The following is a 21,606-nucleotide window of genomic DNA, read 5'->3' as shown; positions in this document are numbered from 1 at the left end:
GCCCCAACTCTACAATCATGTCACATCTTGCTTGTAATGTTGTTCAATTGCGATATTGCTATTTAAAGCATCGATTTCAGATGTTAAGATATTAAAATGGAATACAATAGTATAGTTTTATTACAAAATAACTGCAGGAAAGTAATTCAAGTCTTTCCAAACATGCAAAACAAGATTTGAACACAAGAGAGGATTAATTTCCATGAGTCAATTGGCCCTAGTGTAACACAGGGTGAAGTCTAATAAAGAAATGAACTTCTGGTTAACTCAACCACAAAAGTTATTTCTAGACTATGTGCAAACACTTTTCGTGCACCTATTGGTTTAGTCTGGTCTTTCATAGCGGATATCGAGTTTAATGCATATCCAAAATAGGTGCATATTTCAATGCCTTTTGCATGTAGAGTGTTCTACTTTCCTTCAGTGTCAACCAGAGGGAGTGGTAGTTCCAATATCTATATATTTGACATTTTAAAAATATGAAGTGTCTCACACCGGCAAGTGCAGGTACCTAATGACAAAACCATAAATTTTACTAAAATTTAATATATATGTATAGACTATAACTATTGACATATGAAGTTGGTATAATATTTCGATGAAAGACGTTCAACTGATGACCCTTTATTGGACTACCGGTCCTGGACAAGTACGTAGAGATCACTCTGCTCTTTGCATGTTTTCATGAATCATTGGACAATGTTTGCGACCACGCCTTATGACGAAAGGGGGAGAAAGGACGGATCACCTGTCAGTCACCTCCGGGGTTCTTCGCACTTGGATAGTACCAGGACCCAGTCCGTGCTTGCTGTCATGCTGACAAAAGCAGGTTGTACGTGGCTATGCCACTGCAGGTACAATAAGGAATTTAGCACAATCTTATACAAGGATTTAGTTATTGGAGAAGAGCAGAAATGCCACTGCACACAGAAGATTATTAGAAAGCAAGATGTGACATGATTGTAGAGTTTGGGGCTAATAAGCCATTTATTTAGAGGAACATAGGATTAAACTACATCCTACAGAGGAACCTTTCTTCCTCTGTATTAACATGGCTTCTGGTAATGCCATCCACAGTGCAGCAGCCAGCAAGAGCCATGGTCTGCTCCAATTCATTCTTGAGCATTTCAATAACTTGCTTTACCCCGGTCTCTCCCTTAGCGGCCAGGCCATAGATGACCGGTCGACCAATCTGTAGGAATATATAAAAAAAAAATTACACTCTTAGTGTTTATAAATTAAATTCATTTCTGCAAATCATTAAGCTCACCAGAACATCTTTTGCGCCTAGTGCTAACGCCTTGAATATGTCCGTTCCTCGCCTAATTCCTCCATCAAGAAGAACTGGAACCTTACCTTGAACAGCATCGACCACCTAAAGACATTGGAAATTAAGGAGGAATATATGGAAGCCAATAGATATGCTAAAAAGAGGACATCAAACATGTAAGGAAGAAAATCACCTCTTCAAGAAGAGAAATAGTAGCTGGAGTATAATCCAGCTGCCGAGCTCCGTAGTTAGAGACGATAATTCCTGCAACTCCTACTTCAATTGCTTTCGTTGCTCAAAGAATAGTAGGAAAAAAGTCTTTGGACAAAATGCTCAATTGGTGAGACTTGATAGCAAAATCAAGTTTATACTATATGTTTAAACATATTGAAGTTATTTTTCTTTTTGATGAGGCATATTGAAGTATTTCCTATCATGTAAAAAGTGAAGAAGAAGCTTGCTAGAACCATGATCAACTTTGACGATTAGGAATGTGCTTACGTTAAAACAACATCTCAAATATTCAGTGTGTTCCATGGAAACATATATAGAATTTAGAGAAAACCTCATGGAAACATGTATATGACATAAAAATTATTACCATCTTCACAAGTGAGAACACCCTTAATCAGAATTGGCAACTTGGTAGTTGATTTTAACCATGCTATATCCTGCAAAGTTTTTGGAGATTGTGAGGGTTACAGAAGACTATGAAACTAGATATGATCTAATGTACTTTTAAGCTCATTAATTTTATATATTTTAACATATGTTGACAGCCTCAACAAAATTTGCATTCAAGGACCACGCTTCTCATGTGGCAAGTATTAAGGAACGCATAAATTTTATTTTGTACCTTCCAGCAAAACGAAGGATCAAGAGTTTCTGCAGCGTAAGCTTCAACATTTCAGCCTTTCTCCTGCAGAATCTTATTTGTAAGCCTAGTGTACACTATTTTCAAGTTGATATATCGATGACTAATTATGGCATTTAACTAATAAAAGAGAACAATAATGCTTATAGTAGGAGGAACCAGTTAATTTGAGACATTGTAGTCCTGCAAACTAAGTTTCTTTAAGGAGTTTCAAGTTTTTCCTTTTAGCTTAACATGTAATTAGTCTAATAATTGCTTTTAGTAGAAGCCATAATTGTTTATGGTTTTACTTACAGAAACAACTTCAGTTGATATAAGACTTTCAAAGTTCTTGAAAGGAGGTGCAATCATCCTGCATTAATTCTCTTAATAGATCAACACAGATTACCAATATTATAAAATTCCTCAAGTATTGACTGATGAAACTGACTACTTCCGCATAAGAATGAAGATGAATCATGAAAAGGGTTTTAGCTAGAATTGAATGACTACAATTGGATATACAACTTACTTATTCTTTATATCTGCCTCCTTTCTACCAAGCCTGGGAGTATCAGCAGTGACAATTATAGCCCTGAACCCATTGCGTTCAGCTCTCTGTACCATATTTGCTGTTATCTCTCTCTTGAAAGGCTATTGACAAACCAAAAAAATTACCTATCTATTATAGAACACAAAAAACAGAAAATTTGTATGGAGATCATGAGAGTTGGGAATTATTAGTGACGAAAGTCCGAATGAAGCAAACAGCCTTGCAGCTTGAAGCAACCTCCTCCATTGTGGATGTAGACGTAAATGCCAATCCCTATATCCAAGATAATTCAGCTTCCACATACTAGAATTCAAACTTGATCTGTTTTTTCGAAAGTATTAGAGGGAAGGGTAAAAACACACCTAAAGTATCCCGATTTTTCGAGTTTCATGCCTGAACTATTAGGTGCGAGTTTCCTACTTAAACTATACCAATTATTTATCAAAACACGATGGTGATATGCCAGATAGGAAAAGGGAATAACTGACAGCTGGGTGGTGGTTTGATAAATTATTGGTGATAATTCAGGTAGGGAAACTCACACACTTGATTAGTTCAGGTATGAAACTTGAAAAATCAAGATACTTTAGGTGTGTTTTTTGACCATTAACTAAAAATATTACCATGATAACATTACATGCTGCAGCACCTCTAGCTGTTGCAACTTCTCCTGGCATAAATACAACAGCTTTTTGGAATAAGAGCTATGCGGTGGGGGTGTATGTTCAGCTGCCAGACTAGATTTACTAATTTATTTTATCCGAACCAATTGTGCCAATTGATGCGAAGAAGTTGGGGCAACTATAATTGGAGCCGATGTATTGTGACCGAGTATAACAGTTGACATGTCTATTCTTCTCACATCAACAAGTATTCTTGGACGAATACTGAGTTTCTGAAAGGTTAGCATTGCTACCATCTTTATTGCCATATGAATCAAGAGCAAGAAATTCCAAACTTACATGATTCTATGAAATGCTTCGATATTTTCTTCGAGTGTGTACTCGTCCTCAGCTCCTCCATCGAAGAAGTCATAGTATATCTTTGGAAGAACTTGCCTAGCTAGCTCTTCAAATTCATTCACATTAACTGGTTCACCTGCCATTTATTAGCCTGCAAACACGAGCAATCCTATGTTAAATCACTCTCGTTGTAGAATTTTGGTTCTTTTGAGAGCAGAATTTGAGGTTTGGGGGCAAAAATATTTAGTACCTGTAGGATACAGAGAGGAGTTCAGTTCTCCAGTATCTCCACCTTCTTGTTTTTATAACTTAGAAGCTCACAGATCATAGCTGTAGGAAAATAGCCGTATGCACCCTGCATTCAAAAGGCTATCTCTACAGCTATGAGCTAATTTGAGTTGTGAGTTTCTAAGTTGTAAAAACAGGACTTTTGGGAAATAGGCTTATCCCTATGTGTGAGTATGGACCCCAAATTCAAAAGTCTTTCTAAGTTTAAGCTACATCTATGAGCCAATTTAAGATACGAATGCTCATGTGTGCAGGCTAAATGGCAGGTGAACCAGTTAATGTGAATGAATTTGAAGAGCTAGCTCTTCCAAAGATGTACTATGACTTCTTTGCTGGGGGAGCTGAGGACCAGTACACACTCAATGAAAATATGGAAGCATTTCATAGAATCATGTAAGTTTGTAATTTCTTGCTCTTGAATTGGCCACAGACAGATATCTGTTACTATTAACTAATTTTCAAACTCAGTATCCGTCTAAGAGTACTTCTTGATGTGAGTAGAATAGACATTACCACAAACTATGTTAACACAGAGAGAAAGGTTCCTATGTAGGATGTAGTTTAATCCTATGTACTCGTCAAAAAATTATATCATATATATATAAAAAAATATGCTTATGTTAAAAATTACATTTTATCTTAGCAAAATTTATGACTCTCCCACTGATGCATAAGGCACTTTATACCTAAAAATGTCAACTATATAGATTCTCGACCAACCCCTCCCTTTGGTTGACACGGAAGGAAAGAAGAACAACTATACAAGCTATGAGAGGCCAAGCTAAACCAATAAATGCATTACATGTGTTTATACATAATCATATTTTAATTATATAACTATGATTGAAAACATTTTATCATCTCATTATTCATTTAATCATGGTAAATTGATATAATTTGATGTTCTAGGTGCGGATAAGGTTACCCTAGAGTTCACAGTTTTGTGCCATCCAAATAAAACTCTTTTACATTTTAGTTCTCATTTTTAGCAGGAGAGTCCGCAAAATTGTGGTGTTCTGGTTAGCTCACGCGCACATTCACTAATTCAACGTCCACTAGATTTGAATGTAAAACTTCATAGTTCTCACACTAGGCCACACCCAAGTTTTTGTATCTAAAAATTTAAAAATCAAGCTAAGAATTACTCCCTCTGTTTCATTTTATGAAAAAGGATCAAATATACCCTGTACTATTAGAAATAGGTTAAATATATCCTTTGTTATAGCTAAATATAACCCTCGTATTATACTTTTGGTATTGATTTGCCCTTATAAATAACAGAGGAACAAGTGGACGGCTAGGATTAAAAAAACTCATCCAATTTAAACCATACCCAAATGTAAGTTGACCCGCCCCCATCTTGAAGCTGATATTCAACATGCCAATACACTGTAAGTCTAACTTTTTCTTATTCTTCTTCAACAACAAAAACTAAACCTGAAAATTCATTTTTGTTTATCTGAAAATCTTATGGTGTTTTAGAATTTACTTATGAGTTGTTTAGAATATCTTATAAACTTTTTTCACCTCTTGTGGATTTTTCTGGTTTCTACCCTGTTTGAGAGCCCGTTTGGATTGAAAGCCCTTTTTAGTTTTTGGATTTGTTTGTCTAATGCTAACTTTAAACCATAAAGTTCTTAAAGTCAAGTCAGTCAAAAATAAAAAGTTAGGATTTCTAAAAAAAATTTGTAAGTGCTTAAAGCCATTTTATTTGATCATAAAAATTACTTTTATATCTCTTGTATTTTAACTAAATGGACAATTCTTCCAAGCGTTAAAAAAATTTCAACGCAACTTTTCTCTAATTTCAACTACAACGAAGAAGAGAGGGAGTGGAGAAGTGCGCAACTCTTCTCTGTAATTTGCAGGTAATCAGAAAATCTTTTTTTTTCTTTCTAATTTCTGGAGCTGTACTGTAATATTTTGATCCGTTTCCCAAAATATTGTTTGAATCTGAATTATAAAATGGTCATAGTTATTGCTACTCCTTTCATCTTAAGTTTATCTTCTTTGTTACAAAGGATTCGTTCTATACCTAAACAAATTTGAGTGATTGAACACACGAACTGTTCATTTCTCATAAGGAATATTTGTTATTCCCTCTGTTTCAGTTTGTTTGGTTGGTTTGACTTAGAATGGAGTTTAAAAAAAGTAAAGAAAATCTTTTAATCTTGTGATCTTAAAATGTTCTTTTAACTATGTGAACTTAAACATGTCGTGCCACCTCGAAAGTTGGAACTAAAAATAAAGACAAATAAATTGAAACGGAGGGTGTACATTTTTAGATCAATAAGGGTGTATGAAAACTCTGACCTCACTAATAAGTAATAGCTCAAACAGTTTGACCTAAAGCTGGTTATTTTGGGATGAAAAGATTGACACTTTTCCGAGTCTCTTGATTCATAGTTGTTGTATAACAAGGGCGGAGCTAGAATTTTAGTTACAGGTTAGGTAGGACCCAGTAGTTTTGGTATTTATCCTAAGAAATTCACCTGATATGCATAAACTTTTCTAAAATTTAGAACCCATAAATGCAATATTCAGGATTCGCATCTAAGTATAAGACCCTGTTTTGACACTCGAGTAAGCAGAGAAGATCAAAGCTCTACAATGGGAGGAATGCAACGTATGCGTGCTCGTGTTTTGCAGGTGCAGGCTAAATGGCAGGGGAACCAGTTAATGTGAATGAATTCCAGGAGCTTGCTGGACGAGCCCTTCCGAAGATGTACTATGACTACTATACTGGAGGAGCTGAGGACCAGCACACCCTTAAAGAAAATGTAGAAGCATTTTGTAGAATCACGTGAGTTTGTAATTTCTCGCTGTTGAATTGGCCACACAGATATCTATCACTACTGACCTTTCAAAAACTCAGTATTCGGCCTAGAGTACTTGTTGATGTGAGCAGAATAGACATGTCAACTACTATACTAGGTCACAAGACGTCAGCTCCTATTATGATTGCCCCAACGGCCATGCATAAATTGGCACATCACGAAGGTTTGTAATTAAATCAATTTGCACCCTAGTCGCTTAGCTGAACATACTATGTAACTCTGATTCCAGAAAGCTGTTGTATTTATGCCAGGAGAAGTTGCAACAGCGAGAGGAGCTGCAGCATGTGATGTTATTATGGTACTCTCTCCATTTCAATTGGTTCATCTTACTTTCCTTTTTAGTCCGATTCAAAAAGAATACCTCTAGGAGTACAAGATTAAAGGATATTTTGGTACTTTCTATATATCTCTAGTTTAAGACCACAAGATTCAAAAGTCTTCTTTACTTTCTTAAATTCCGTGGTCAAGTCAAAACCAAACAAACAAATTAAAATGGAGAGAGTAATATTTTTCCAAAGCAGATCAATTTCCAACTCTGGCGTGTGGATACTGAGTTCTCTTGGTTATAGGGACTGTCATACATGTCAACCTGCACAGTGGAGGAGGTTGCTTCCAGCTGCAATGCTGTTCGCTTTTTCCAAATATACGTAAATTTCTTCTTAACTATCATGATCTCCATGTATCTCTACTGTCTTTTTGTGTATTCAAACAGAATGTTATATTTCTTTTGTCAATAGGTTTACAAAAGAAGGGATATAACAGCACTTATGGTACATAGAGCTGAGAAGAACGGGTTTAGGGCTATTATTCTTACAGCTGATACTCCGAGGCTTGGTAGAAGGGAGGCAGATATAAAGAATAAGTAAGCTATTTATCTTTTCGATGTCATTCAAGTGTGGTTAAAATCCTTTTCGTCGTTTTTCTTCAATCTTATTTGGTTAGGAATCAGTTTCATCATTCAGCACTTTAAGAAACTTTATAGAATTCGTGTAGTTTTGGTAATCCTGTTTGATCTAGAGAGAAAAGAGTCACAATTGCAGGATGGTTGCACCTCAGTTGAAGAACTTCGAAGGTCTTATATCAACTGAATATGTTTCTGTAAGTAAAACTACATATTCTGGCTTTACAAACAAATCACTTGTTAAACTGAAGGAGGAGAATTTGAAGCTCTTTTAGGAAACAGAATTTATCTTCTCCTATTGAAATGCCCATAATTTGCTCTTTTTTTTTCCTACTAAATCTGGTGCATCACTCCTAAAATAAAGTTCCTTGAGTACCAAACGCGAGGTCATTTTTCATGCAAGCAATGTACTCTTCTATGTACTTCTGCTTCATATGCATTCATGTTCTTGTTCATTAGTTTGATATGCAGAAATTTCATTGGTCCTCATAGATCTATCAACTTGAAAATGGTGTAGATCATGCTTACTGATCGATCTACTAATAAAACTCTACAGGACAAGGGCTCAAATATTGAAGCCTTTGCTGCTGGAACTTTTGATGCTTCTCTTTGTTGGAAGGTACAAAGTTTAAAGTTTATTCATTTTTTCCTTACTACCACATGAGAACACAGGATGATAAACACTCTTGGTCCCAGAACAAACATTTCGGTTGAGGATGTCAACGTGTATCAAAATAAGTAAAATTGCTGAGCTACAAAATACATCATAGAAGAATCAGATTCTTATTTCTTACCAAATACAAATATGATCAACTGCATTCTTTTTTGAACCTTTTATAATCCAAAAACTTTGCAGGATATAGCATGGTTAAAATCAATTACTAAATTGCCGATTCTGATTAAGGGCGTTCTGACTTCTGAAGATGGTAACTACCACTGGACCCTCAGATATCTGCATAATTTAGTTTTGTGCACTGATTATGTATCTAAGAGCACGTGCTAAGCAAATGATCATGAAAGCAAGAGGTTGGCGTTAATTTGTAAATCATATTGGAAAACTTCAGAAGTGATGGTTAATACAAAAATCTGATAGTAACTGCAGTCAAGTAAACAGGGAAGGGAAATAGTGGTACAGACAAACATCATGAAGAAGATAGGAAATATAGTCACAAATCTCAAAAATAAAGAGGTTTCTTCCAGACATTTGCCATCATTCTCAAAAATAAACTCTCCTTTTTTCCGCTCATCTTTTGTTTTTTCGACTAGAGAAGAGGGTGGTAGAGGTGGATCTTAAGATTCTTACAACAATCCAAAGTTTCCTACCTCAAGGTCTCACTAATTAGGTGAGACCTTTTAGTACATGCTAGAAGTCTTTTTAATCTTGTTAGCTATTGGTATGTCAATAGGATATACAGAGAACCTAATTTATTGATATTGGAATGAGATGGGTTCAATTGAGCGAAACATATAGCAAGGATGCATATAGCTGACTCCGACTAACTTGTGATTGAGGCTTTCCTGTTGTTGTCACTAATCGAGTATTCTAAGGACTTGGCATATGCTTCTGTTGCAGCCATAAAAGCGATTGAAGCAGGAGTTGCAGGAATTATTGTCTCTAACCATGGAGCTCGGCAACTAGATTATGCTCCAGCTACTATTTCTGTTCTTGAAGAGGTTATTCCCTATCATCCTGATATGTTTAATGTTATCTTTTATAGAATGTTGGTAAATTCAATGGTTTAACTTTTTAGACTTTTTAACAGTAATATTAGGCATAGCACATGACCGATCAGAAAAAATATTGCACATACCACATTGAATAAAACATATTAGGCCATTGTAAACAATTTAAGCAGAAAAGTTTGTCAATATAGAACTCTCAAAGTAAAAATGGATTCCATGGACTTTTCAGTTTTATGTTTATAGCTTCTGGAAAGAAAAAGTAAAAATATTGCACATACCACATTGAATAAAACATATTAGGCCATTGTAAACAATTTAAGCAGAAAAGTTTGTCAATATAGAACTCTCAAAGTAAAAATGGATTCCATGGACTTTTCAGTTTTATGTTTATAGCTTCTGGAAAGAAAAAGTAAAAAAGAGGAAGCTTTATAATCTTACTTGCTAAGACTTAAAGATATAACATACTTTGGAGGAAATATCAAAGTTTTGTGACTTATCAAATGTGTAGCAAGGAGTCCTGGACATGGTTGAATTCAGCTTCCTGTCGCGTTTGAGTTCCACAGCAAGATGAATAGGGTCCTTACATCAAGCTAGTTATTGGAGTCATCTATGTGTTTCGATTTCACGATTTTAATCCTTTGTATTTGATTGGATATCTAAGAAAAATTGGATTAGAAATCCAAACTTGAATCACAGGTCCAAGCGGACACAAATCATTTTACATGTGTATTATATCCACATATCTCAATGGTGTCACCGTTTCAGGTTGTCCATGCTGTTCAAGGTAAAGTTCCAGTATATTTTGATGGAGGAGTGAGGCGAGGAACAGACATATTCAAGGCCTTAGCACTTGGCGCAAAAGCTGTCCTGGTGAACTTATTTGAAATTTTAACCTGCTATTCGTTCAGTTTCTAAGCTCTACCTTGTTCCTTCAAGGGATTAGGCCTTTTCTTAGTATAAAACTTATTACTGCAGATTGGTCGAGCAGTTGTCTATGGCCTGGCAGCTAAGGGGGAGCGCGGGGTAAAGCAGGTTATTCAAATGCTCAAGAATGAACTTGAGTTAACAATGGCTCTTTCTGGCTGCTGCAGTGTCGATGACATAACAAGAAGCCATGTGAAAACAGAGAAAGAAAGGCTTATTTGTAGGATGTAGTTTCATCCTGAAAGCAGCTAAGTATATCCCTTAAATTCAGGGCCTAGCTCCAAATCTACAATTGTGTCAAATCGTAAGCAATTTTTCAAGTGAAATTTTTCCGATGAAAAATGTTTTCTTTGGGACTATTTTCAACAGGATTAGACGATACATACGAAGCACAAACTTGATAGAAATTCACTTCAAACCTGTTAAGGCTGATTCTCATATTTATAAACATAATGTATGTAGAAACATATTCAGCAAAGTTTCAACAGTACAAACATTAACCAAGATTTGCATCAACAAAACAACCATTTGAATGTAGTATGAAGATGGAAAAACTCATTTAAGTTTGAAATACGAAACTCTCTCAAAATGTTATGCTACTGCTGCATGAAGAAAATATGAACATGAATAATGGAGCAAATGTAGCACTCGCAGTATACACTCACCCTACTAAATAAAAGACAACATGCACCTCATACTATTCATACATGTGAGTACCGCATTACCAAGCCTTGATTTCAAAACAGAACATAAGAAAACCTAGACGTTTATAAAAAAAACTCATCTAGTCTAAACAAAGGCAACGAAATGTCAAGCCAAATTTCTGCACATCACTGATAATACATGAGCTGCTGAGCAGCAAGATTCTGGAAACCACCGTCATAAATAGCCTGGCTTGCTCCAGAAGCACCCATTCCCATTGATGCTTGCTTCAGAGGATGTTGACCCTGAGGTTGCATGAGGGCATGAACACCAGCCATCTTGCTCATAGCTAGCTGTCGTTCATAAGTCAAAAGATCGGTGGCAGTGAGGCCTAATGGCGCAGAGGCCGGTGGTGGAAGAGGATTCGAGGCAGTTCCAGGTGGTGTTGGTTTGTTACCCCAAGAACACTGGAAACACACAAATGAGAAAGTGGAGCATAAATTGTTTTGATCAAATAGAATCGATAACAACACACACTCCTAGAGCTGAGATACAACTACATGTTGTCTTGATAAGTATCATCCTATATATTTCTAAAATATTAGAAGAGCATATCATGATTCAATACAGCATGAACTTCTCAAAGCAAAAAAGGAATACTGGAAAAAACTGCCATCAGGTAGAATGATGCATACCTTGATCTGTCTCCCACACAGAATTGATTGGGCATTTCCCATTTGAATTGCCAAAGCTGCCTCATCATGAGTGTTGTATCTTACAAAACCAAATCCTTTATCACGTTGAACCCGAACTTCTTCTATAACTCCTGCACCAATGGTATAAAAGTGGCGATGGAGATCGAGTTGTGTCGCCTGAAACAAATGAAAGTAAAAGACTAAGTCCTTCCAAAAGCACAATGGTACCTTCAAGACCTGACCAAGGGCTAGGGCAAAGGCACCCTCATGGTTTACTCCTAAAGGTCTCACACACCATATACTGTTTCCCTTACAGGCAGAATTCAGAAAGGTAGGTGTCAGAAGAATATCTTACCTCGGGAGCAAGATTACCCACATAAACAGTTGTATATTGTGGGTTGTTTTCAGGAGCATCACTGTTTGCTGGATCTTTACCATCTTCTGCAACAAGAAGCCGGTATTCATTAAGAAGGCCAGAATCAATTTCAAGAAGAATTAAACCCACTGAAATCCAGCCACCTTCCAAACAAAACCGAGCACTAGCTTGTTCTGGATAATTCTCTTTATCAAATTTAAGGACTTGTCTTTATAGTTCGAAAGCTGTACACACCTGATGATCCATTAGTTAATTCCACGACACTTCTGGCTTCTGAACCCTGCTCATCATTAGAATTAGCACCTTTTGTAGCCCAGTTACAACGTATCTGTCTACTACCAAGCCATTTCCCTTATAGCATATAACACAAGCAATCAGCTATTTGGAAAGGAACAAGATAAATACAAAGGGTAATATAAAATCATCTGGTTCTCAATTGCTTTGGAATAATCCAACATGTGCATCAATCAGTGATAAATTAACTGAATGCAGAAAACTTTTATGGCGACTTACCGGTTAAATCATTGATTGCACTTTGGGCATCCTGGATAAGATCAACAAAGATTAAATGGGAACAAATCATGCATTACCCGAGAGATAATCTGAAACCAAATATAGATAAAAGGATACCTGTTGGTTCCGGAAAGAAACAAATCCAAAACCCCTAGAACGCCCAGTCTGCTGATCCCACATTACCCTAGCATCACTACTAATTGGAACGGATAATTAGCCACTGGATATACACATTTAAGTACACTATTTTTTTGTGTTGTTGTATTTGACTAGAGTAAATATATATTGACCATGACAGAGCACCTTCAGAGGGAGGCATCTAGGAGGAGGTACTTACGAGCAACTAGGGTAAACAGAGAAGCAAGCAAACAACATGGCATCAGTAACTTCTGGGCTCAGATCGCCAACAAATACATTAAAGTGACCTACAAAAAAAAATATATATAATTACTACACAAATTCCCAAACTCCCACGCAACATAATGAACTAAATGCAAAATCACAAATTGCACTAATACTAAAACAGGAACTGAACGCACTTGAAGTATCCTCTCTCTGTCCACTAGCATATGCCCAGTTAACTTTAATAGGCTGCCCAAACCTGAAAACAAAGGGTATGAACCTCAGTAAAAAGGCCTAAAGCAAAACATAGCGCTAATAAGCCTACTTACAGGTGCCTTCCATTTTGAGTAACTATTGCGAGTTCAGCAGATCTACGGTCATAGTAATGAACAAAACCATAAGATGACTGCACGAGAAAAAGCAAAATCAATTTTAAAGCCATATAATAGAAAAATGCCTAGATATCACAAGGAGAAGAAAGGGAAAACACCTATAAAACATATTAAACAGTAGCCACAGAGAATGTCGTCAAGTTGCATGAGGAGAAAAGATGTACCTTGTCCTTTCTTACAAGTTTGCACCCTTCAACCAGACCAGTACATGAAAAAAGTTCATGAAGAAGAGTTTCAGACACCTGAGGGTGAACATTCCCAATATACCTGCATTTTCTCATAAATGAGAAAAACTAGAATTTTTAAAAGAGGAAAAAGAAAACAAAGGAAAAACTATCGGTATCTATAAGAACCACCTCCAGTATATAAATCACAATAATAAGAGCATTAACTTGTCACCAAAGTCATGTAAAAATTAAGACAGGCCAATATAAATGAGAAGGCAAACAATTAATAATCTAAAATAACACTCACACGCTGCGGCATGTACTTGGATCAAACCCAGGAGGTAGATTTCCACTTGGTATCTGCATCAAAGCACGTACATATAAATTAGAGAGGGGTTAAATAAATAAAATACAAACTACATGTCAGAAACCCCAGGAAATAAATGTTTTCAAGTAAAAGATGCTGTATCCTTTCGTCAGTCTTGGTTAATAGTTACTCTACACACAAACCAACTCACACACAGCCACTTTATTCCTTTTGTTAACTTAATTCTTGAAGAGAAAAAATGTTAATGAGCTGTTTGGTAAAAGTCAATTCAGACCAACTCATGGCCCACTCTAATGAATCTGGATAATTCCCCTACTAACATAAGAGTTATTTTATATATATATATATATATATACTTCATTACTTCAGTAACAAGACATTTCGATAAAGAAGGATAGCTCCCCAACTCAAAAATTATCTCCTTGAATTACGCTACATGCAACTCCTAAATGAACACAATTTCAGAAGCAATGAAATGCATAGATACTGTACCCCAAGAAGCTAGTTTTTTTTTTGAAATCATGGAAACCTACTTATTGAAAAAAGTAATACTGAGGACAACTCATTTGTAAAGGTGGAAAAAATACGGGTATGCGTAGACTAATGGATTATAAATGACTACCGGTGATATGTTAAGTCATATTAACCAATTAAGTTAATCATAAAATACTTAAAAAGTTATGAGCTACTTTTAGAACTACAAGATAATTATAAGAAAAGAATTCTTTTTCACTTTTGATATAGTTATTAGGTAGAAGAAAATGTTAAAGAGCGAGAACGTAGAAATATTAACTATTGTCAAAGAAGATCAACCCAGAAGCATGTGGATTTTCATAAACTAAAATATGAAGAAAAAACTTCTATAAAGCAGTCAATAGAACGTTATGCAGGGAAACAAGCACTAAAAATGAACGACAGGGTAGCAACGCAAGAAATACCCAAGTCTAAACTTCCCAAACTATTTGAACCAAGATAAGACATACAACTAAAGAACAAACAGTATCCAAACAGCAAGTACATCAACCACCACCAAAATATGGCAAAGCAAAATAAATCAAATGCACAAGAGATTTAAGTGGAAAACATTTCAATGTGAAGAGTGGACCTCAACCCACAAAACTCCACCAAATCAATCAACAAAAGTTACAAAGATTCTCAAAGGGCCCATTTGGACATGATTTCAAACCATGTTGAATTAAAGTACAAATTTTGTTTAGATTTCATAAACAAACGTTGATTTCAAATCAGAACTTGAAATTAGGTCCCAAATCCTATGGACTTGAAATTAGGTCCCAAATCCTATGGACTCCTACTAAATTGGTCACAAAACAAAAGTCAAACTAAGAGCAACAAAAACAAACTTGTACCAAAACTAGAGAAGGAGAAAAATCACTCATTCACCACTCAGAAATTGAAGCTACAGATCATACAATCCAATCTCCACTATTCAGGTCAAAGAACAGAGAGTTGAGAACCCTAGTTCAAATTTGAGCACAATCCAACGGTTAATGAGTCGGGAAACGTAGTTTAAAACGAAATGTTTTTACACAATCTTCTCTTAATAAAATCCTCAAAAAAACCTTTTCTATTTCTCTTTTATATTTTCAGACATAAAAAGGGTCTTATATTCTTATGGAAAGGAGTTGTAGAGGTTTTTTAGGTTTTATGTTAGAGAAAATTGTATCTTTTGCTCCAAAAAGCTTCCTGTTCAGACAGTCCGGTTCGAACTGTATTTCCTACCTGAACGGTGGAGATTAACATTTTGCAGTTTGTAGCTTCAATTTCTGGGTCGTGAACATTAGCTCATGAATAGGTGATAGCTCTCCTTTTATTCTCTAGTTTTGGTGTGATCGTGTATCCATTGTTCCTCTTCATTTGAAACTTGTTTTGTGGTCTATCTAGAGAACTTGTGTAACTCTTATTGATTGATTTAGTGGAGCTTTGGTTTTTACTCTTTATCATATATGAAGGTGTTTTCCACTTGAATCATGGTGTCTCATGTAATTGATTTATTTGGTTTTGCCTTCTTTTTGTTGGTTGATATACTTGTTTTGTTGACTTAGAGCCTTTTCGCGTTTACAGGTCGGTTTTCTACTTTGTCCATAGCCTTGAAGACGCATACACAAAAGAAGCTGGTGTTTTTGGTGCTATTCCATTGATGTGAGTGGCAACAATTAATTACCAAATTAGCCCATGAATGGTGATGGGTGATGTGGAATTCAGTTCAAGAGGAGATTGTTGGTGTGTGCAAGCAAGGTCACATAGAAAGTAGAAAGGAAAACAAGTTACTTGTAAAGTGTTGGGTACTCTTAATGATATGTGAGGTAATTTGGGGGGGAAACATAGGAATTTGGCCCAAAGCTAATAATGTTACAGGAAGTTAAAAGTATCTTTAAGTTGTTTCAGTAATACACATTATACATCTAAACCCTAAGTTTATATCATGTCAAAACAAAACCATAAGTTAAAGGGAACAAAACGGGTCCGTTTCAAGTTTGTTTTAGAAAACATAATACAATGAACTCCACCACAAAAAGTACATCAAATCATTGACCTCAAATACCAATTAATCTGACGGAAACAAAACCTAGAGAGCTAGAACGACCAACGTAAAGTTTGAAACACGAACAAATTAACCAAAAATGTACGACAAAATGGAAAATTCAACATAAACGAAAACGAACCTGAGGAGCTGCTATTAAGCCAGGGTGATAGAGGGACTGTTGTTGAAGAAGAGCTTGCTGCATCAAGGCTTGTTGCTGTTCTTGTTTTAGCCTCTGATTCAGCATTTTCTCAGCTACTACTTCGAGATCGGAGATATAATTACCGGCTTGATAGGGTTTCCGGTGACCTCACGGTGATATAAGAGAAGGTCTCCCAGAAGGAGGAGAAGAAAAAAAAAAGAAAAAAGAAAAAAAAAGAAAGGAAAAAAGAGAATTAAATGACAGAAAAGACTGTAGTCGAGTTATTTATAGATGAGCGAGGCTATCTGCACCGACCCTGTTACTTTTTTGGGGCCTTTTGTTTGTTGGAACTTACGTAAATATACAATATTAAAAAAATATTTATCATTTATAGCAATAAAAAAATAATTTCACTGAATACTTATAATACAGTTTTAATACATATTGCAGAGAACTATTTATAAAACATATATAATACAAGTTTTATAAATGGATAATGTAAAGGGCACGTAGGCGGTGAATCGGGTTGAAAGTGAAAGCCGCCAAAAACTGGCGGAATGGGAATGTCGGATGAGACACTATTTGGCCTTCTTTCGGAATTTCAGAAAGTGAATCCTCTCTTTCAGATCCTGGCCTTGGGCCCGTCGCTTTATGGCTTACAGGAGTCGCTGGCATTGGCTCTTTGAAGGATACATTTATCACATATTTTAATAGACTTATAATATATTATATTAATTTCTTACTACACAAACATAATATATATTTTAAAATATTTATAATACATTTATATTGTATGCATAATTCACTTTTAATACAAGTGTAGATTTATCATAATATTATTATATATTGTTATAAATGGTAATAAATAAAAAAATATTATTAAATTCAATAATTAATTTTTAAAAAGCACTCAATCAAGTAATTTTTTTTTGTTTGTTTGTACAATAGTCCATGGGCTTTTTGCTATTTTTGTACGTTGAGAACTGAAATAAGTTCTCTAGATTTGTGCCGGACTTGTTTGTCGAACTCCACAAGTTGGTCCGGCCTCATTGATGTCTTGTTGGGCCAACATTGGTTGAATCCATTTCAGATTTGGAGGTGTACTTTTTCAAGAATTAAGAAAAGGGAATTTACATAAATGTACTACATTAAGAAAATATTTATCATTTATAGCAATAACAATTTTTTTTTCACTAAACACTTATAATATAATTTTAATACATATTAGAAAAAATAATTTATAAAACTCATATAATACAAGTTTTATTCATGGATAATATATTTATCACATATTTTAATACACTTATAATACATTGTATCAATTTCTTACCAAATAAGTATAATATATTTTAAAACACTTATAATACATTTATATTGCATGCATAATTTACTTTTAATACATAGTAGATATATCATAATATTGCTATATATTGCTATAAATAATAATAAATAAAAAGTATCGCTAAAATTAATAATTATTTATTAAAAAATATTTTTTCTAATAATTTTTTCATAAATATGTTCGTATATTTTTAGGAAGAACAATATCATTTAAGGTACTGTTACTAATGAATCGATCGAGAGCCACTAAAATTATTTCAAACTGACTATGCATTATTAGGCCTAAATATAATCTACCTATCTGGCTATCTCTGCTTTAGGGTGAAAGCGGGGCCCACCCTTTATTCTCTAGACAAAAGTGATACTTGTATTCCATGTATAAAACGAGCTACATATCATTTATCTATTAGAGATACATTAAACCCTTATCGATCAATTGTGTCACTCATCTCGAATTGGATACTCAAATTCTTTGGTGTGCATCTTCTTTCCAAGTTCATATTGCAGGAAAGAAATGAAAGTAAATCGCTCGAAATTAGTACATCAGGCCAAGTTTCACATGCCATCAGGCCTTTTAGGACCAAACACTTATGAGGAAAGAAAGATATTTTCGTATTTCCATCTCACAAATGTCAAAACACTCATCAATTTTGCAGTTTCCTCCAAAATTATTTTGCAAAATGATTATTTTTATTTAGAGGGCTACATACACTCTACCCTCTTCAAACCACACATGATAAAACTATACTGAATTTGTTGTTGTTGTAGTTTTCCAACCCCTGTTCAGTACGTAAATATAAGCTGAAAAGTTTTACTTTGGGAATTACCAAAAGTGACTCTATACCCAAAGATCAAATTCAAAACTTATAGATAAGGATGAAAATATACTTACCATTCCGCCACAATCAAAATTAGTGGTTCTTTTTGCAAAAAATAGGAGTACGAAAACAGTAATAACACTGACAAGATTCATAGAGAACTTCACACCTTCATGAAAGTGAATCGTGAAAAATGGGAAATCAAATTAATTACGCATTCTAATTTAATAATCAAAAAAGTCCAAATATTCGGTAGGTAATAATAAACAATAATTAATATAAGAAAAATGATCTGTAAGCTAAGCTGTGCTGGAAAAATAATTCTTCAAATCACTGATCTAAATATATATTTAGTATTACTATCTTATACAATAGTCAACCAAAAAGAGCTTGTGGAATTGCAACAACGAAAGTGAAGTTTTGGCTATAACTTGAAATTGAGATCAAGCTGATCTGCGCTATCCTTGGAGGATGATTCACCATTATTATTTGAAGACGATGGTAATGGATTGTTATGTACAACCTGATATGGCGCTCTAAGAATTGCCCTGAATTAGACAGGAAAAAAAAAGTGAAAGGAAAAGAAGTGAGATTCTTCTTAACGCTACCATATATTAAAAAGAGTTTTAAGTTATATATATAGTCAGAAACTGCTTGCAAAAGACTTCTGCTATAGCCACAAATTTAGATTCCGCTTACCTATCTTTCCTCTTCTCAAGAAACCGATGTAGTGAAGATCTTCTTGCAATAGGTAGCTCTGAAAAAACAAAGATATGATGCATATTAGAGAACCAATCTCAGAAATTTTTGCTATGCAGCATAAGTAGTACTAGCTTGTTTCATTTTATACTACTACTATTCTCTTTGGTCTGTTTAAGAAAAGAATATGGTTTAAGACCACAATCGTCTGTCTATCTTTCTTATAATCTGTGTAGCTAAATACTGCCATATAAAATGAAAAAGAAGTGATTTGCTCACCGGAGCTACCGCTAGTTCCGGCAGCCTGTGACTGGATTTGCTTGTGTTGCTCTTGCTCTTTTAGGGGTGCTGAAGAAATTGATCCGGGCTTAAGCTGATCAGTTTTAGTACTACTAGAAACATGGAGTGGCTGCTGGTGCTGGTGCTGTTGCGGTGCAGCAGATCTAGAGCCTGGCTTAATCTGCAGGTGCTGTTGGCTTGGTGCCACAGAATCAGTCTTCTTACTTGTCAAAGAAGCAGGGGCAGCAGCACATGTGTTAAATTTGTCGATGTTTGTAGTCTGGAAAGTGCCAAATGAGCTCTGAGGACATCCTTTACTAGCCAATAACATCACTGCTCTAGCTTTGTCAGCTGGGAAATCATCAAAAACGATCACTTTACCATCATAAAACATAGTCAATTGGGCTGCCTTGGGTTCCTTAGGTGCCTCTTTGCTGAAAAAGGAAATCAAACACAAATCAGCGTGTGAAATTAGTACTCTACACATTCACTATATTAAACCGTTAAGCAGTTCAGACTAGCTCAGGCAGTCAACTGACTAAAATACTAAAAATTCTCTGGTTCAGACTACAGAAAAGACTAAAAAGGGAAAGATGCAAGAGTTTCAACTTTCAACTTCTAGCGACAAACTTATTCTTATTAATCGTTCATACGAAGTGTAATTAGTAACTTGAAAATAAACTAGATTAGTTGCTGCAACAGGTTAAAATACGAGGACGAACCTCGTGCTGGGCTCATTTCCGGTGGTCTCCTTCTCTCTAGAAAACTCTGTTGTAACAAGATCTACCAATTTGTGTTCTTGTTCTTTTGTTAGATCAATAGATGGCTTTTCCATGACGGTTAACAAATCCATAGTTGCAGTTTCAGTTTTCCCTGGAAGAGAAGAGCACAGTACAAATTGAGAAATTATAGAAAGCTTTGCAGCAGTTTTACTTTCTTTTCTCCTTCTAAAACTTTTGTATTCTATTTTTCTCCAATTTAAAATACCAGATCTTCCTCGGAGCACACTTCCCCAAAATATAATATACAATTCACATATTTCCAAATTCAGCTTAAAATATCAACGAAAAATAGAATTCTAAGTACGGAAATTCTATAAATGAACTAGATCTCTTAGAAATACTATTAGTTCTCAAAAAAATACCTGCAAATCCCGATTGGCCGGCGATTCCGAGATTCAGATCTCTAATAGTAGCTTTCCCTTTAATAAACTGACTCAACAAGTTACAAGTCTGAACGAAACTCGATCTCTCCGGCGCCTTGCCGTTTCTAGTCCTCCGACCGGCGTCACACGAATTTGACATGTTTTCCGACGAGAAAATCCCTAAAAATTCTTCAAAATTGATAGAAACTGAAATGAAGGATTATGAGCTATTTTATGGTAGCTGGAGAAGTTATTTAGAAGAGAAGAAGAAGAAAAAGGAGACAAGTGGAAGGAACATGTGAATATTATGGTAGAGAATTTGACATGATAAGGTGGGGTTAGATAAAGGAAATTACTACACTCAGCTTTTTGGTGTCTGCAAAATAACATCCCCAACGATTCATGCTTGATAGACTTTTTACACAACTTTAAATTAAACACGTTTTATTTGCTTCGAAAAAAATAATAATAAAATAATTATGACTATTTTGGAGGCGAGAAATTCAAATATAGTGGTCGGCAATAGATAATGGGGCTATAGGGAAAACGTGCTTTAAAAATTACAACTTTGTGGATTCCACTAGATTTTATTATGATTTAGTCCTTATGCTTCTCATACTTGGCACGTTTACCCCTTTCCAAATAAGAACAATTATAATTTATTTTGAGTACCACTTTTGTTAACAGAAAAAATTCGCAAAAATAATCATTATAATAAATTTAATTAGATTTCTTAGTTATAATATGCATATTTAAAGATTGTAGTTATAGTTTAAATTATTTTGTTTGTATAATTCACGAATTTATATAATTCGTGAGTTTGTATAATACATGAATAATTGAGTTATTTGTGTATAAACTCAAAATAATAAATTTATACAAACACAAATATTTGAACTTTAAACAGTTATATAA

The 21,606-nt window shown here is 35.0% G+C and overlaps 3 protein-coding genes and 1 pseudogene across 5 annotated transcripts; 1 reads left to right on the top strand and 3 right to left on the bottom strand.

The window, feature by feature from the left end:
• Nucleotides 1-239: 239 nt before the first annotated feature.
• On the bottom strand, nt 240-3,781 carry LOC129895464 (peroxisomal (S)-2-hydroxyacid oxidase GLO4-like; annotated as a pseudogene).
• Nucleotides 3,782-5,675: 1,894 nt separating this feature from the next.
• LOC129893827 (peroxisomal (S)-2-hydroxyacid oxidase GLO4-like) lies at nt 5,676-10,613 on the top strand. Of its 2 annotated transcripts, none has more exons than XM_055969243.1 (12): nt 5,676-5,794; nt 6,471-6,729; nt 6,802-6,926; nt 7,015-7,061; nt 7,333-7,410; nt 7,501-7,625; nt 7,804-7,861; nt 8,221-8,283; nt 8,521-8,590; nt 9,238-9,338; nt 10,113-10,217; nt 10,323-10,613. In XM_055969243.1, the coding sequence occupies exons 2-12, from the start codon at nt 6,587-6,589 to the stop codon at nt 10,500-10,502; spliced, it is 1,095 nt and encodes a 364-aa protein (XP_055825218.1). In that variant the 5' UTR covers nt 5,676-5,794; nt 6,471-6,586; the 3' UTR covers nt 10,503-10,613. The 2 variants fall into 2 exon arrangements, with proteins under 2 accessions (XP_055825218.1, XP_055825217.1); XM_055969242.1 differs by having other exon boundaries at nt 5,686-5,794; nt 6,576-6,729.
• A 265-nt stretch (nt 10,614-10,878) lies between these two features.
• Nucleotides 10,879-16,668, bottom strand: LOC129893826 (oligouridylate-binding protein 1B-like). Of its 2 annotated transcripts, none has more exons than XM_055969240.1 (12): nt 16,411-16,668; nt 13,706-13,758; nt 13,396-13,498; nt 13,169-13,245; nt 13,037-13,098; nt 12,835-12,922; nt 12,615-12,693; nt 12,498-12,528; nt 12,219-12,335; nt 11,964-12,049; nt 11,609-11,785; nt 10,879-11,380 (listed from the first exon to the last, which is right to left on the bottom strand). In XM_055969240.1, the coding sequence occupies exons 1-12, from the start codon at nt 16,513-16,515 to the stop codon at nt 11,102-11,104; spliced, it is 1,257 nt and encodes a 418-aa protein (XP_055825215.1). In that variant the 5' UTR covers nt 16,516-16,668; the 3' UTR covers nt 10,879-11,101. The 2 variants fall into 2 exon arrangements, with proteins under 2 accessions (XP_055825215.1, XP_055825216.1); XM_055969241.1 differs by having other exon boundaries at nt 12,615-12,690; nt 16,411-16,667.
• A 2,206-nt stretch (nt 16,669-18,874) lies between these two features.
• On the bottom strand, nt 18,875-21,070 carry LOC129895897 (protein TIFY 10c-like). Its single transcript, XM_055971680.1, has 5 exons — nt 20,692-21,070; nt 20,270-20,420; nt 19,548-19,981; nt 19,269-19,326; nt 18,875-19,117 (listed from the first exon to the last, which is right to left on the bottom strand). Exons 1-5 carry the CDS (start codon nt 20,849-20,851, stop codon nt 18,994-18,996), a joined length of 927 nt encoding a protein of 308 aa, XP_055827655.1. The 5' UTR covers nt 20,852-21,070; the 3' UTR covers nt 18,875-18,993.
• Nucleotides 21,071-21,606: the final 536 nt, after the last annotated feature.

The sequence above is a fragment of the Solanum dulcamara genome, chromosome 7 (genome assembly GCF_947179165.1).
Source record: "Solanum dulcamara chromosome 7, daSolDulc1.2, whole genome shotgun sequence".
Classification (NCBI taxonomy): domain Eukaryota; kingdom Viridiplantae; phylum Streptophyta; class Magnoliopsida; order Solanales; family Solanaceae; genus Solanum; species Solanum dulcamara.
The sequence above is the reverse complement of the archived record's forward strand: the minus strand, read 5'-3'. Positions and strand labels throughout refer to the sequence as shown.